At 18.4% G+C, this 18,254-nt stretch overlaps 1 protein-coding gene across 1 annotated transcript; it reads left to right on the top strand.

Moving 5' to 3' along the window:
- Positions 1-1,908: 1,908 nt before the first annotated feature.
- PRELSG_1455900 (conserved Plasmodium protein, unknown function) lies at positions 1,909-17,649 on the top strand (the record flags this gene model as incomplete). The annotated part of the gene is made up of 1 exon (XM_028679652.1): positions 1,909-17,649. The coding sequence occupies one exon, from the start codon at positions 1,909-1,911 to the stop codon at positions 17,647-17,649; it is 15,741 nt and encodes a 5,246-aa protein (XP_028535345.1).
- Between the last annotated feature and the right edge of the window lie 605 nt (positions 17,650-18,254).

The following is an 18,254-nucleotide window of genomic DNA, read 5'->3' on the forward strand; positions in this document are numbered from 1 at the left end:
AAAGACAAATCACTTTATTATTTTATAAAATTGTTTCATTAAAAATAAGTTAAAATGTATTTAATCATTATGCTGATTTATTATTTTATTTATTTATTATTTTTTTTTTAAATAACACAATAAATTTAAAAAGCTATAGTACAAATATTATTATTTAATTTTTTTAACTCTTTAACAATAGCAAATACTTTTAAACTTTGAAAAAAAATAAAAAAGAGTATATATTTTTCATCATTTAATATTTTCGTTCAAGATACAAAATACATTTTTATGAGTTCAAAGAATATTAATGTCGTTCATAATTTCAACATACATATAAATATATATATTAGTTAAGATAGATTCTTTTCCTATAATTCTATATATTTATATAATTTTATTATTTAAATTTTTTCATTAAAAAATGAATCAAAAATTACGAATGAATTATTATTTCGTATTCATAAAATTATTTGAGGTATATGTATATTATTAGGGGCATATTATTTCCTTTAAAATATTTTATATATAATTAGTTTTTTTTCTTTTCCTTAATTATTATATTTGTCTAAAGGATATAATAATTTTATTATAATAAAATTAACTTTTTATTTTTTTTCAACATTTATAACATATATATTTATATTTATTTTAATATTAAATATGAAATATATACTTACAAGTTACAACTGTATTTATATGTAATGAATACATGTAAGAAGAATGATCTTTATCTTAAAGAAAGATATTCATTTATTTTCTAATAAATTTTTAATATTTTATTATGGAAATAATTAAAAAATAACAAAAGAAAAATCCAGTGAATATTTTTATACTAATCTCTTTTGATATAATAAGGAATAATAATGTTATATAAATTAAATAGAATATAATTTTTCATTTCAAAAAAAGTACGAGACTTTTTTTTATAAAAACAACACTTTATAAACTTAAAAATAAGTACCTGTAATATTTAATTTTATTCGATAATGAATATAAAAAATAAATGTAATACACATGGATGGAATATATAGATTAATACAATAAATAATTAAAAAAATTTTGAAAAAAAAAAAAACATAAAAAAAATTTGTCATAAAATCATATAGCTTTATTTTTCTCATTATATTAAAAATTTTACAATAAGAGATAATTATATATATTACAATGATACAATAAAAGGGTCATGTAAATGAAAATATGTTTAATACTAAAATAAAATTCATAAAAAGTTGATGTATTTTCCATTTTTTCTCAAAAAAAAAATTATTTAAGAAATCATAAAAAAATATAAAATTATTGGGAAAAAATAATTAAAGAACAATTCAAAATTATAATTCATCATAATATGCATTATGCAGAAAAAATACCGTTTAGAAAATATAAATTTATCAATTTAAAAATATTATAATAAAAATGTATTTAAAAGAAAATATTTTTTAATAAAAAATACATTTATAATATATACTTTCTTAATTGAAAAGCATAAAGTATGAAATTTTAAAAAGGTTTTATATTATAAAATATATTTTTAAAAATTTACATTGCATAATATTATATATATATATATATATTTTTATTGTATTAAAATTTAATGTCAAAATTTATTTTGTTTTAAATTGTAACTTAAAATTTTTTATACTTTGTTAAAATAATTTGTTCAAAAGTATACATAAATGCAATATATATACTTTTTATAATGTGCATGAAAACATATTAAAAGTTATATATATACAATATTAAAAAAAAATTATGTGAGAATAATTGGATACAATAATTTATATATTAAAAAGAAATGTATTTTTAAATTATAACAATGATGTAATTTTTAAAACTATTTTTTTTTTTTTTTTTTTTTGTATATATTTATATTTATAATTTTTAAAGGTTAAATTATTAAAAAAAATTAAAAAAAAAATAAAGAAAAATATGAAAAGTTATTCTCTGAATAATATAGAAAATAAGAACATCAGTAATATTTATAAGCAATTGACACAAAATAACACTAATAAAAATATAAATTATATAAATCATAATGAAGAAAATAATATAAAAGAAGTGAATATGGAAGATGAAATTGTAAATGAAGTATTAAAATTAAAAACAGAATTGAAAAATGTTTTAATAGAAAATAAAGAATTAAAAAGAAAATATAATGAAGATACTGAAAAATTAAATTTAGTTGCATTAAAAAATGCTTCTGTGCTAAATGAATTATCTGATAAAAAAGAAATGATTCAAATTGAATATAATAATTATAAAATTGAATCAATGAAAGATATAAAAAGATTACAAGATGAATTAGATAAAAATGTAATAATGCTAAATTGCTTAAAAGACGAAATTTTATATAAAGAAGAAGAATTGAAAAAAGCAGAGATTATTGAAAAACTTTATAAACAGGAAACAGAAGTGAATCAAGAAAAAGATATGAAAATAAAAAATTTAGAAAAATTATTAAATGAAAAAAAACATATTAGTGAACAAGGGGAAGAAGGTGAATCAATTCAAGAAAAGATTAAAGAAGTAGAATTGATAAAAACAGAATTGGAAAAAAAGAATAATGAATTAAAAGTTTTAAAAAAAAAATATGAAAATCTAAAGAAAATAAACAGAGAAATAGAAAAGAAAATAAATTTTCTGAAAGAAGAAGTGGATCATTACAAGGATAATGAAAATAGTTTTATAATGCAAAACATTTTTAACGCAGAAAATAATTTAGATGAATCTATTTGTAAAAAAAATCTTATGAAAATATGTGTCTTATATAATGTATTATACAAAATAGTTGTATATGATCAAAGAAGCATACTTGAAAAAGAAAAAATTGTTTATTCATTAGAAAAAGAAAATACCCATTTTTTGAAAAAATTTATAACAGATGAGGTTTATTGTCAATACTTAAAAGATTGTATTAGTAAAATAAATTTAACATATCAAATAGATCTTCATAAGCAAGAAAAAAAATATATGATGTTAAATTCAGAATATGACATACTTTATGATAAATTTCTTTACGAAAAAAACGAGAATTGTTTGTTAAATGAAAAATATGAAAAAATAATATATAATCAAAAGAAAGAAATAAATAATTTGAAAATTCACATATCTACTCAAAACAAAGATAAGGAAATTTTAACAAAATATATAGACAATTATATAACATATATAGAAAATTCCTATGAAAAATATTGCGTATTAAAAAATGATTACAAAAATTTAGAAGAATTAGTTCGTGATCTCGAAGAAAAAAATAAAAATTTAATGAATTTAGTTAATGAAATTAATGAGGATAATAAAGATACAAATAATTTATATGAAAATAATAATATAAGAAAAAAAAATACTATAACGTTAGATATTGATCATATGAAATTAATTAAAAATGATATCAAAGATAAAGATATTAAAATTATAGAATTGGAAAGTAAAAATTTAGAGTTATCTAAACAAATAGATATATTAAATGAAGAGTTATTACAAAATAAAAAAAGTGAGTGCACAGAAAACGAATCTATGAAGCTAAAAGAATTATGTTATGATTTAAAAGATATTTGTTCGAAACTAGAGTTAGAAATTAAAGAAAAAAACTATATAATAGATGATCTTACCGAAAAATTAAATCAATCAGAAAAAAAAAATAAAGATAACCAAGTATTATTAGAATTATCAGAATTCAGAATTCAAAATTTTAATGACAATGTAAAATATTATCAACAAAAGGTAAATGAATTAAGTGAAAATATACAGAAAAAAGAAGAAGAAATAGCTATTTTTCAAGATTATAATGAGAGGTTAAAAGATGAAAAAGATAAAATGGTTGACGAAAATGAAAAAATAATAAAAGCATTGGAGGAAATACAAGAAGAGAATGACAGCTTGAGAAAAGAAAGAAATATTATAAGAAATAATATACTTGATAATAGTGCATTATTATTAGATGATGCATATTATTTAAATGAAAATTCTTTTACTAAGAATAAGGAAATTGGTAATAAAATTTCAGATAGTGAATGCATAGTAGGAAAAGGCAATATTTACAAGGATATTTTAAAATTAAAGCAAACCAAAAAAAGGGTAGTTGAAGAAAAAAATGATTTAGAAGTTAAAATTGATAAACTAACAGATGAAAATATTTTATTAATTAAAGAGAATGAAGAAGTGTTTGATAAATTACAAATGGTATCGAAAGAAAATGTAAAATTGAATAATGAATTAATATGTGCTAAAGCGGATGCAGAAAAATCTTTGTTTCATTTAGAGTGTGAAAAAAAAGAAAAGTTAAAATATAAATTATTGTTAAAACAAAGAAAAATAAAAAATAAAAAAATTAAAACTGCATTTAACAAAATGGTGAGTACAGTAAAGAATTTAGTTATAAACATAAAAAAAATTGACAAGGAGAATAAAAAAAATGATATTAATAATTCCTTTTTTATTTCTTCTTCTTCTGAAGATAATGCTGAAGAAGATTTATCAGCAAATGATAATTCTAATACCCAATTGTTTTTATCATCTGTTGCAAAATCAAAAAGAAGCAATAATAATACAAGTATTGATGGAAAATATAGTATGCAAAGCAAGTCCACTAAAGTTCTTAAACTTTCTGAAGATGCAAACCATTTAAAATTTATTGATAAGAAAAAAAATATTCATAAAAAAAAAAAAAGAAAGATTATTTACATGAAAATAAGAATGCACAGATTTTCTATATGTGGTAATTTTAAAATTAATTTAAAAAAATATAAAAAGGCATACAAAGAACTAAGTAGTACTTTATGTTTTTTAAATGAAAAAAAAAATGATAACTTGAATATATTAACAGCCCAATCGAAAAATATAAAAACTCTTGAAACATTTTATTCTTTACCAAATAGCACAGATTCAAAAATAATAAATCACGAAAAAAAAAATAAAGAAGGAAATGATTTTTCTTTTTTTGAAACAGAAAAGTTGATAAATGACATAAATTACATAAAAAGAAAATATGAATCAAAAGTAAAAGAAACTTTATCAATGCAAAAGAAGGTAATAGATAATGAAAAAGAATTACATAATACTAATATAAAGTATGAAAAATTATTAAATGAGCACGACTCTTTAATTTCAGATATAAAAGAAAGAACTGAAAACTTATCAAATATTGAAAAAAATTATAACGTATTATTTAAAAAATACAATGAAACACAAGATGAAATAAAGATGCATGAACAAAAGACTCAAGAAATTTTTAATGAATGTAACGAGTTGGTTGAATACATGAAAAAAAAAGAAAATAAAATAAAAGAATTTGATGAACATTTAAAAAAAATGGAAATAAAATATAAAGAAGAAAAGGAAAAGACTGATATATTAACAAAAGATAATATTTCGTTAGATAATTTAAATTCTAAATACAAGGAAGATATAGAATTATATAAAAAGAAATGGGATAGTATGCAAACAGAATTAAAACTAAGATTGTCAAAAATCGAAGAATTGGAATTAATTCAAAAAAATATGGAAAATGAAATGTTTTATCTTAAGTCAGCTACTTATAAAAGTGAAATGAATTTAAAGGAAGCACATGATGAACTAAATAGAACAAATGAAGCAACGGTAAAGCTAAAAAAAGAAGTAAATGAAGGAAAAATGAATATAGATAAATTGAAAGAACAAATTTTAAAAAGGGATTACTTTTTATATAATATAAATAAATCTTATAAATCGAAAGAATATTTTTATAAAAATTTGAAGCATAGAGTTCGAGGATTCAATAAAACATTTGTAGAAATGTGTGAAAATTTTGAAATGGGAGAAATAAAAAAATTTAATCAACTTTATGAAGATTTTGAATATAATGATAATGATTATAAAAAGAATGTTTCAAATTTTCTAATGAATAAAAAAGAAGGGTTTTTAGATAATGCAGAAGAAATTGTGAAAACAGTAGAATCTTTAGCAGAATTTAATTCAAAATATGAGGAGGAAAAAAAAGAAATGATAAATAGAATTAAAGAATTAGAAAATAAGTTAAATATAAAAATGAATGAAAATAATTTATTATTTGAACAATATGAAAATAACTTAAAAAATATATTAGTTGAAAGAGATGAAAGAGTAGAAGATTGCATAATTCTTTCAGAAGATGTAAAGAAGAAAAATAATGAAATACAAAATTTAATGAAAGATTTAGAAGAAAAAAATATAGAATTAAACGAAGTTAATATGAAATGTACTTTTTTAAGTAATGAAGTTCAAAGTTTAGAAAACACGAAAAATAGTCTTAAAGAAAAATTAAGAGAAATTGAAACTAGTCTAGATAAACAAATAGATATTTTTAAAAAAGAGAATGATTATTTAAAAGACGATGTATATAATTTAAGAAATGTTATTCATAATTTAGATAAGGAAATAATTAAATTAAAAGATACAGTAGATAATCTAAACCAAGAAAAATATGAGTATGAAAAAGAAATAGATAAATTAAGAGAAATATTGGAAGAAGAGAAAAAGTTTAATGATATACTAAAAGAAAATGAAAAAAATTTTATAAAAGAAATAAAAGAAGCACATTTATATGCTGTAACAAAAGAAGAGGAAATTAACACGTTAAAATTAAATTATGAACTGGAACAAAAAAAATATATAGATGAAATTGATAAATTAAAAATAAAAAATGATGAAATTAATAATTCAGTCAAAAGGAAATTAAAGGCAGTTTCTGATTTAGAAGCTCAAATGCTTGAATACAAAGTGCTATTAGATAAAAATACTAGTATGAAAATGTTAGTTCAAGATTTAGAAAATAAAATTGATGAGTTAATAAAAGATAATGAAAAATTGAGTATAGATTTAAAAAAAGAAAAAATATTAGGTGAAGAAAAAGAGAAAAATATAGTAACATTAAATGAAGATATAAAATTATTCGAGAAAAAAATACATGAACATGATTCTATGCTATTAAAATTAAAAGATGAAAAAGAGCAATTAAATCAAGAAATTATAATATTAAATGATATAAAAAAAAATAAAGATCACATAATAGAAGAATTAGAAAATAATTTAAGAAGAGCAGTGTTTGGAGACATTAAAATAAATGAAATAGAAAAAACAAAATTAGAACATAAAATATTTACTGAGGAAGATTTAGGCTTAAAAACGAATGGAGATATAGATTTCAATGATTTAGTTAATTCCAAATTATGTATTTTTAATAATAATAATAATAACATAAATGTAAAAGAGTTAAAAAAATATAGCTTATTTTTAAAAGAAGAAAACGACACAATAAAACAAGAATTAAGAAAATTAAAAGATAAATCATTAATTGATGAAAGAAAAAATATTGAAATGGAAAGAACAATAGAAAGGAGAGATGAAATTATACGAAAAATGAATAGTGAAATTATATCGTGTAACGAAAAAATTAAAAATTTACAAAAAGACACGAATCAAATAAACTCAGAATTATGTGCAGTAAATGAATTACTGGCCTTAAGGAGTGATGAATGTAAAGAATTATCTTTAGAATTATATGAATTAACTGATGTTAAAAATAAATTGATAATAAAAAATGAAGTTTTTCAAAAGCAAATAGAATTTTTTAAACAACAGATTGAAGAAAAATCAGAGTTGTTAAATGATTTAGATAAAAAAAAAGCAGAAAATGATAATAAGGAATATGAGAAAAACAATATAATTAAAGAATATAATAAAACTCTAAACTTCTATTATAAAATATGTTCTCATATTATTTATTATAAAAAGTATATCGAAAAAGAATTAAATACAAAAGACCATATGGAAAATGAAGAACTCATTAATTCATTAAACTTGAGTCATATTAATGATTCATTCAGTAATGAAATAACTAATTTAAAAATAAATGATACCAGTGAAATATCAGATTACATAAATGAATTTTTAAAATGTGTGCGATTATTAATATTTAAAAAAAGAGTGTTTGAATCAAAATTAGAAAATGCAGAAAAAAAATATAATGATTTTAAGGAAAAATTAAAAGAAGATAGAGAGTTAATCAATGATTTAAAAAAAAAATTAAGACAAAATGAGGAATATAATTTGAACAATAAAAATAATTATGATAATAACCAATATAATACATATGTAAATAATAAATCTCCACTTAATTATAAAGAAACGAGTTTTGAAATATTAAAAAGTAGTAATAAGAGTGAAATGATAGAAGAAAAAAATAACTTGTTTTTAAAATATGAAAATGAAAAGTTAATAGAAGAAAATAAATATTTAAATGAACAAATACGTAATTTATATAATTTACAGAATAATGTAAATGAATTAAAAAAAAAGAAAGAAAATAATGAACATGGTAATGAACAAAATGATTACACATTTGAAGCTGAAAACAAATACTTAAAGTTGCAAATAGAAACAGTAAATAATGAATTAAATATATGCAAAAATAAAAATGAATATTTAAAAAAAAAAATAGTAAATTATGAAGAAATAATTGATAATTTACAAAAAGAGATAATAAATATCATTGATAAACAAAAAAAATGCGATGAAGAATTTTATAAAATGGAAAAAGAATTAGAAAAAAAAGATAAATACATAGAAAATTTGATAAGAAAAAGAAAAGAGGATAAAGAAAATATAGAGATAGAATATTCTAAAAGTTTAAAATTAGAGAAAGAGTTTTTATCCTTGAATGATGATATATTTAAAAAAGAATCAAAAATTAAAGAATATGAGGAAATCATTAAAAAATTAAACGAAGATGTAAAGGAACACATAAAGGAAAATGAACAATTGAAAGAGTATATTGAAAATATGAAAACTAAATATGGATCATTTGAAAATAAATACAATGAACTATTTGATGTATTTGAAAAAGAGAAAAAAGGTAAATCTGAAATAAGAAAAAAAGAAGGGGATTTAATTGGAAAATTAAAAAATTATGATGATATTATAACAAGTCTATTAGATGAAAAAGAAACATTATTGCATAAATATGATGAATTAAAAATGTTATATGATGAAAAATTAAAAATTCAATCTATGTTGTATCAAGAGATAAATGAGCTAAAAAATATTAACGAAAGCTTAAGTGAAAAAAATAATGCTTTATCTGAAGACGTTAAAAATTTAATTAAAGAAAATGAGCAGTATAATATGAAATTTTTAAATTTGGATAAAGAAAAACTTGATTTATTTATGAAGTATTTAAAAACCTCTGAAGAATTAAATAACATTTCATCAAGTTTACATGAGAAGAGTTATTCAAAAAAAGGCGATGATAAACTAATGAATTCATTACTATTAATAGAAAAAGAAATAAAAGAAAAAGAAAAAAATCTGGAGATGAAATTAAATAATATGGGCAAATATGATGATAAAAGTAAAAATAATAAGGAAGAATTCCATTTTGATAATCAGAATAACAAAAAGGAAATTGAAGATATAGAACAACAAAAGGATATTATAATTAAAGAAATAAAAAATGAAATTAGTGATTTAAATATTGAAAATGATTTACTAAAGATAAAAATTAATGAATTGGAAAATTTGAATAAAAATATATTTAATGATAATAAAGAATTAATCAAAATAATTTCTTCTTTGGAAAATGACAATAAAAATGCATCAGATAAAAATGATAGCAATCTGAAAATTTTAGAAATAGAAAACCATAATAATTATCAAAATTTGATGAATGAGAACAAATTAGAAAAAGAAGAAAATGCAAATTTAAAATTAGAAATTAATAATCTAAAATGTAAAATTAATGAATATGAAATTATTATGCATAAAAATTCTTATTATGAAGAAAGTAATAAAAAAGCAAGAAATTATTTATTCTATTTAAATGACAAAATTAAAACTTTCATAGAAATATTCAGTGAAAACAATTTTAATTATGAATTCTTTAAAACAGAACTAAACAAATTAAAATCAACTAATTTAATGATTATAGAAGATATTTTTGAATGTATTAATGATATTTCACCAAAAATAAAATTCCCAAGTGATCATTCAATAGATGATGATAACAATAGCACAAACTCAAAAATAATCATAAATTTTTTTTCAACATATAATAATGAAAAATATGAAAATGATATTATTATAAATAGAATGGAATTAAGAAGATTTTATAAATGTATTATAAAGTTAAAAGAAGAATATAAAAAGAAATGTATATTAGCAGAAAACCAAAAAAATATTATTGAAGAATTAAATAAAGAAGTATTTAATTATTCAAAACAAAATAAAAAGTATCAAGAAGAAGAAACAAAATTGAAAAATAGAATTAATGAAATAATTAATGAAAACTCTATGAACATTGAGGAGTTCTCAAAAGTAAACGATAGCTTATTGAACAAACTTGAAGAAGAAGTAAATAAAAACAAGAAATTATTAGAAGAAATAAACACTCAAAATAAGCAAAACAAGATATATGAGGAAAATCAAATAAAAATAGAAAGATCCCTAAGTTTAAAAAATATTGATAATAGTAGTATAAAGGATGAAGAAAACAATAATAATTTAAAAAAAATTTCTATTTTATTAGATGAATATAAGGAATTATTAGAAAGTAACTCTAAGTTATTAGTAGCAAATAATAAATTTATATCAGAAAATGATACGTTAAAAGAAGTCATAACAAATATGGATAAAAAAATAAATAATTTAATAGATGAATTAAATGAAAAAAATATAGCAATTAATAATAAAAATTTTGAAATAGAACAAATGACTTTATATAAATCAAAAAATTCAGAAAAAGAAATAAAAAATAATGTAATGAGAGAATATGAGGAAATAATTTTAATAATTGAACAAAAAAATAATGAATTAGAGAATAACTGCGAAAAATTAAAAGAATTTAATAATGAAATAAATAGCAATTATAACAACTTATTAAATGAATATAATTCATTAAAAAAATATTTAAAAGAGAAAAAATTAGAAGTTAGCATTTCTGATTTAAAAGAAAATGATAATTCAGAAAATAAAATAAATAAGGAAAATAATAAACATGACACGGGATCATTTAATATGTTAGAAAACAATGATTCTATAACATTGAATGAGCATATAAATTCAATTGAACTTTTAAATAATGATTTCTTAAGGAACGATAAACTTAAAATATATATAAATCTACTAAAAAAGGATATTAGTAGCATTCTGAATGATAATTATTACAATGAATTGATTAAAAAAATAAAAGAAAAGGAAAATGAAGTAAAAAATTATGAAATTGTTATAAATAATATGAATCTATGCTTGGATGATAAAGAAGAAGAAATTAACAATTTAAAGAATATTTACGAAAAAGAATTAAAAATGAAAGAAAATTTACAAAAAAAACTTGATGAAAGTAAGCAACAAATAAATCCTGATGTCTTATTACAAAATGAAGAAATGATTTTGAAAATGAAAAACGATTATGAAGCATTATTAAATGAATATAATATATCTTTATACTCATTAGAAGAAGCTAACAGAAAATTAGAAAAGTTGGAAAGTGAAAAGAAAGAAATTGAAAAATCAAAAGAAAAGGAGATAAATGACAAAGAATTGATTTTAAATAAACTTGAAGAAAAAGTGAATGAAACTAAAAAATGCCTAAATGAAGAATTGGAATCAAAAGAAAATATAATAAAAAAAAAATTAGAAATTATTGATAAATTAAACAATGAAGTTAAATCTTTGAATAATGAAAAGTATACAAATGATTCTTACATCAAAGAATTAGAACTAAAAATAGCTAATTTAAATAATGAAATAAATACACTAGATAAGTTTTTAAAGGATTCAAAGGAGGAAATGAATCTTATAAAAAACTTACTGAATGAAAAAGAAAATGAAATTGTTGAATTGAAACATAAATTGAGTAATTCTGTATATCATGTACATGATAACAACATATATGAAAAAAAACCAGATGCAAATAGTAGAAATATTGATGAATCAGAAATACACATACAAAAAGAAGAGGTAATTTGCTATGAAAGTGAAATCGATCATTTAAAAAAAAATAACCTTACTGAAAATAATATGCATTATAAAAAATTAAATGAGTTAAGAACTCAATTAAGAAATTCGTTTACAAACTATAATAAATTAAAATTTGATACTGATAAAAAAATTGAAGAATATGAAAAGGAGGCTAAAAATTTAAAATACTATATGAATAGAATAGAAGAAGAGAATGAAAAAAAAGATAAAAAATATGCATTAATTGAAATAGCTATACAAGAAATGGATAAAGAAATAAATATTCTCAAAAATGATATAGAAGAAAAAAGGTTGTATATAAAAGATCTTGAAAATAATATTGAAGAAAATAAAAGAGAAATGCAAACATTAGAAGATGATATAAAAAAAGTTGAACACGTAATTATGAATTTTATTGAATCTAAAAGAAATAATATTGAAGAATTGGTAAATGAAATAAGTAATGAAACAAAAACAGAATATTTATCGTTTATAAAAAATATAATGATTAAAATGCATCAGAAGTATATGAATGAAGATCTAAAAGAAGAGATTAATGGTAATAAATTCTTAAAAGAAAAAGAAATCATAACAACCTTAGAAGAAACATTAAATAATATGATTTTAGAAAAAAATAATTATGAAAAAGAAATAAATGAAAAAAAACAAGAATTAAATATTTTGTATGATAAAAAAAATTCTTATAATGATGAATTGAATAATCTAATAAATGAATTTGTAAATAAAAAAGAAGAAATAAATAATAAATTAAATGAAATTGATATGAGAGAAGAAAATATAAAACATAAAGAAAATGAATTAATGCTTAAAAATGAAAAATTTATGAACCAAGAAAGAGAATTAATAAAAAGCAAAGAAGAACTGATTAACAGAGAAAATGAATTAGTAAAAAATAAGGAAGAGTTAATAAATAAAAATAATGAATTAATGATTAAAAGAGAAGAATTAAATAATGATAAGATGCATATGGAAGAGTTAAAAAATGATTTAATGATTAAATTTGAAAAACTATATAGAGCACAAAATGATATAAAAATCAAAGAAACAAAATTAAAAAAAATTTATGAAAAATTAAAAGATCATAACATAATAGAATTGTTGGATATTAATAATAATGAAAGTGTAGCAAATAATTCATCAAATAATAATATAAATAATTCTCTGTCTTTAAGAAAAATATCGGAATATGATACTGATAATGAAAATGAAAGTTTAAATTTAGATTCACTTGAATATACTACATATTTTAAGGAGTTTAAAAAAAGAATTAAAAATTTAAAAAGTGATTTAATAAATCGTGAAAAAGATTTAGAAATATATAAGAAAACATTTGAAATTGAAAAAAAAGAAAAAGAAATATATAAAATAGAATTAGAAAAATTAAAAGAGTTATTAAGCATAGAACAAATGAATAAAAAAAATATTGACGAAGAACTAGCAAAATATAAAAGTGATGATACTAATATTTTAAAATCCTTAAAAGAATCAGAAGAATTACTAAATGAGAAAAATAATGAAATATTAGAATTACAACAAAAATTGATTGAATCTTCATATGAAATAAACTTACTGGATAATAGTAAGAATCTTTTACAAGAAAAAAACGATGATTACAAGAAAAAAATAGAGAATTTAAATTCAATAATTAGAGATTATGAAAAAGAAATAAATGAATTAAATAATGAAAAATTAAGTATTACTAAAAAATCAATAGAAAAAATTATATATGATGGGGAAGATATTAAAAAATTGAAAGATGATTTAGATGATGCTCATGAATTGATAGTAAATTTAAGAAATAAAAATGAGGAACTATATAATATAAATATAGAATTGCAACAAACTAATAAAGATATGAGATGTGACATTGATATCTTACTAGCAAATATAGAGGATATAAATGAAGAAAAAACAATTAATGAAAAAAAATTAAAAGAAGATGAGATCAAATATAATGAACTAAAAATTATTTATGAAGAAAAAGTAGAAGAATGTAAGAAAATTTTTAATATGTTAAGTTTAAAAATGAAAAAAAAATTAGCACTAGAAAAAGAGAATGATAGAAGATTTGAAAACAACAATATTAATAATAGTATTGTTAGTATTTATGATAAATCAGATATAAGTCAAGATAATGTTTTTCATGCATTGAATGAAAAAAATATGATTATTGAATCATTAAATGATAAAATTTCTCATTATAGTAAGGAAAACTTAAAAAAGCAAGAAGTTATAGATGAATACAAAAATATAATTGATAATATTTCAAGTAAAATTCATATATTTGAAGATAATTTACATTTTTTGATACAGTTAAACGAATTTATAAATGAAAACAATTGCAGTTATGAAAATGTGTTACAAATGTTGAAAGATTCTATAATATATAAAAAAATATTGAATAAAATTTTTTACGAAAGCCAATTGTATAGTCAAATTATTTTAATAAAAGAAAGTTTGTTTGAGGCAATAAGTAAAGATACATCGTCCATAAAAGAAACTTTAAAATTAAGTCTATTAAAAAAAAAAAATTCTAAGAAGATGGGGGATACTATAAATAATAACCAATTATACTATAGTGAAAATTTAAATTCATTTCACAAACAAAATGAAGAGTTAATAGACAATTTAGATAATATATTAAAAAAGATGGAAAACGATTTTGATAATTTTGAAAACTCATGCGTTGAAATACATAACTTTTATAAGAAAAAAGACTGGAATAATTTATATAATAAATTAAATGAATTAGAATATCATTATAAAAATATCTTAAATAATGTTATAAATGAAATTAAAAAGATGAATAAAAATACAAATATTGAAAAGGAAGAATTAAAAAAGAAGGTTAAAATATTAAAGAAAAAAATTAATTCTTTGTCCAACGATTTTTATAAAAACATAGAAGAATTAGATAGACTAAACCATCTTTTAACAAAAGAATCTGAAAAAAATGAAATATTATTAAAAGAAAATGAGAAGCTAAGTATGTTATATAAGAAATTGAATGATGATTATAATGATAAAATAGTTATTATTCAAAATAATGAGTATGAACTAAAAAATTTGCATGAGCAATTAATTGAAAAAAATGAAACAAAAACAAAAACAGAAGAAATAAACCATTTTCTTAAAACGGACTTAAACTATTTAAATACTTCTTTAGATAAAGCAACACAAAATTTAAATGAATTAAACAATGAAAATATAAAAAACAAAATAATATTAAAAGAATTAACAGAAGAAAACATTTTTCTTAAAAATGAGATGCATGAAAAAAACAAAGTTATAGAAAAACTAGAAAACAATTTAGAATCAAGAAATCAGATAATAAATGAATTAAAAGAATTCAACGAAGTTTTAATTAAAAAGGCAGAAAATGAAAATGAAAATGAGGATAATAAACATAATAAAAACATGTATGAAGATGACAATAAAGGAAAAATTAATAAAAATAAAATAAGTAGCATATATAAAGAAGTATTTGCAAATGAAACTTATGATAAATTACAGAAGAATGAGTTAATGGTAATAATAAACAAATTAGAAGATGATAATGATATACTAAAAGAAGAATTGAAAATTTTAAAAAGCAATTTTGGTATTCTAAAAGAAAAGAAAAACGAATTAGAAGAAATTATAAATAGTAACGATATAGTATTAAATAAAAAAGAAATAGAATTAAATGATGTTATAATAGAAAAAGAAAAAATAATAGAAGAATTAAAAAGATATAAAGTTAAATGCATACAAATAATAGATATATGTTTTAATAAAGACTTTAATATAGTTGATATAAGAGAAAAAATAATAGCAATTTTTGAGAATGAAGACGAAGAAATAATGGATATTATAAATTGCCATAGAAGTATGTTGTATAGTAATAAAGTAGAAAAATCTAATGAATTACAAGATGATACAATAAGTCTAGATCAAGATAAAGTTATACATATTGAAGAAATGAGTAAAAAAAATGAAGAGTTGATAAAAAAAAATGAAGAAATTTGGAAACTGAACAAATATATAGAAGATTTAAATAGAGAAATTACTAATAAAGATTATATAATAATTAAAAATCAACAAGATATTGAAAATAAAGATGATATATTAGAAAAAAATAAAAATTATATCCATTTTTTAAAAGATCAGATAAAATTATTATGTAATAACATTGATGAAAATAATTTATTTGATATAGATAATGTTAAATTATCACCTGTACTTAGAAGTATTATAAAAAGAAGTAGCTTTAAAAATAATTTATATAGTAAAGATAATGAAAAGGAAAAGAAAAATTATGAAGATAATATGAGTGAAGATATATTAAAAAAGAGTGATGCTTTTGATCAAAGTAAAAAAAGATTATCTGATTATACTAATCAAGAGCATTTTAATTTTTATGATGAAAATGAAGTAAAACTTGAAGAAATGAAATTAGAAATAGATGAATTAAATGATAAGTTAAAAAAAGCGGATTCACAAATAAAAATTCTAAAAAAAGAAAATAATGAATTAATAGAAAAATCTGAATTTTTAAAAGATGAATTAAAAAATACTCAAGGTACCAAAAGACATTTAATGCTATGTGAAAGTAGATTAAATATATTACAAAAGGAGTTAGAAGATAAACAAAAAAAATTAGATGTACAAAATAAAACAGTAGATGAATGCGTAAATATATATGTAGAAGAAAATTCTGAAAATTTTAATAAAATATTAGAATTAAAAAAAGAAAATGAAAAATATAAAATAGAAATGAACATTATGAATGATGAAATATTTAAACTGAAAAATGAAGTTCAATCTTACAAGAATGATATAAAGAATTTAAGTTCAACTCTTGATTTTTATAAATCTACACATGATGAGTTAATGAATGAATTCAATAAGGAAGAATCACATAATGCGTATTATATAAAATTGTGTGAACATTTAAAAAAAGAGAATGAAAATTTTAAGGAGCTTATTAAATCAGAAGAAGAAAATAAAAAACAACTTTTAAATAGTATAAATGAAATAAGAAGTCAATTAAATAATACTATGAAAGAAAATTATGAAATAACATTAGATTTAGAATTTTTTCAAATGCAAAATAGCTTGTTAAAAAATAGTTGCAATTATTATAAAGAAAGAGAAACTATCTTAATAGACAATATAGATGAAAATAATAATAATTTAAAAATTATAGAAAACTACAATGAAGAAAATTTAAAAGTATTCATAAAAAAATTGAAAGAAGAAATTCAAAAATTGCATGATGAAGTGAATATGAAATCGAAAACTATTGTATCTTTGAAATATCAAATAAAAGAATATAATTTTGAAGAAATTTCTAAAAATTGTCTAAATTTACAAAATAATAAAGTTGAAGAAATAATAAATATAAATAATATGACTTACATTCAAAACAGTTTATGTATATATATTAATTTATTTAAAAGTGTTTTATTTATTATAAGTGAAATTTTATTTTTTACTGATCCAACTAATAGCTTGTATTTTGAGATATTGACTCTTTTAAAATTGAGAAATGAAAATGAATCAGAAGCAGAATTAGACACTATGATAAAAAGTTTTAAATTTTCTAAAATAGATTGTGATAATATTTTCCAATCTGTTCTTAAATCAAAACATATTTTAAGAGAAAAATTGCAGCTCTTGCAATTAAAAATCAGCTAAACACTTTAATTATTTTAACATTTTTCAAAAAAATATATTGGATTATATAAATAATGTATCTTCTATTAACATAAAAACATAGTAGAACAAAAAATTTATGTATATATGCATTTGTATTTTTTTAAATAAGAATTTATCACTAAAATTTTATATATATTTATTTAAAATAGAAAAAAAAAATAATAAAAATTACTTTTAAGAGAATTTTTACTATTATTTTTTTTTATTTATTTTCTTTTATTTTTTTGTATTTTCATAAAATTTAATTTGTGTCATTTTCACAAATAGATAAAGTTTTAACAATTTTTTTAAATTTTCAATGACATAATAAAAATATAATTTCATTATATCTTTATTTTTCAATGTCTTTTTTTATAAAATGAAAAATCATATTTTTTTAAGTTACATTTTTTTTTTTTTCTTATTACATATTTTTTGTTTTCTATGTCCAAAAGCTAAACATATTTACAAATAATATATTTTTATATATAAATTATATTTTAATAGTTCTAAATATTTAACTCTTTTTTTTTTTTTTTTCAGTTAAATATTAACAATAATAAAAAAATAAATATAATAAATTTATTTCAAAATTGTTTAAAACA

The sequence above is a fragment of the Plasmodium relictum genome, assembly GCF_900005765.1.
Source record: "Plasmodium relictum strain SGS1 genome assembly, chromosome: 14".
Taxonomy (NCBI): domain Eukaryota; phylum Apicomplexa; class Aconoidasida; order Haemosporida; family Plasmodiidae; genus Plasmodium; species Plasmodium relictum.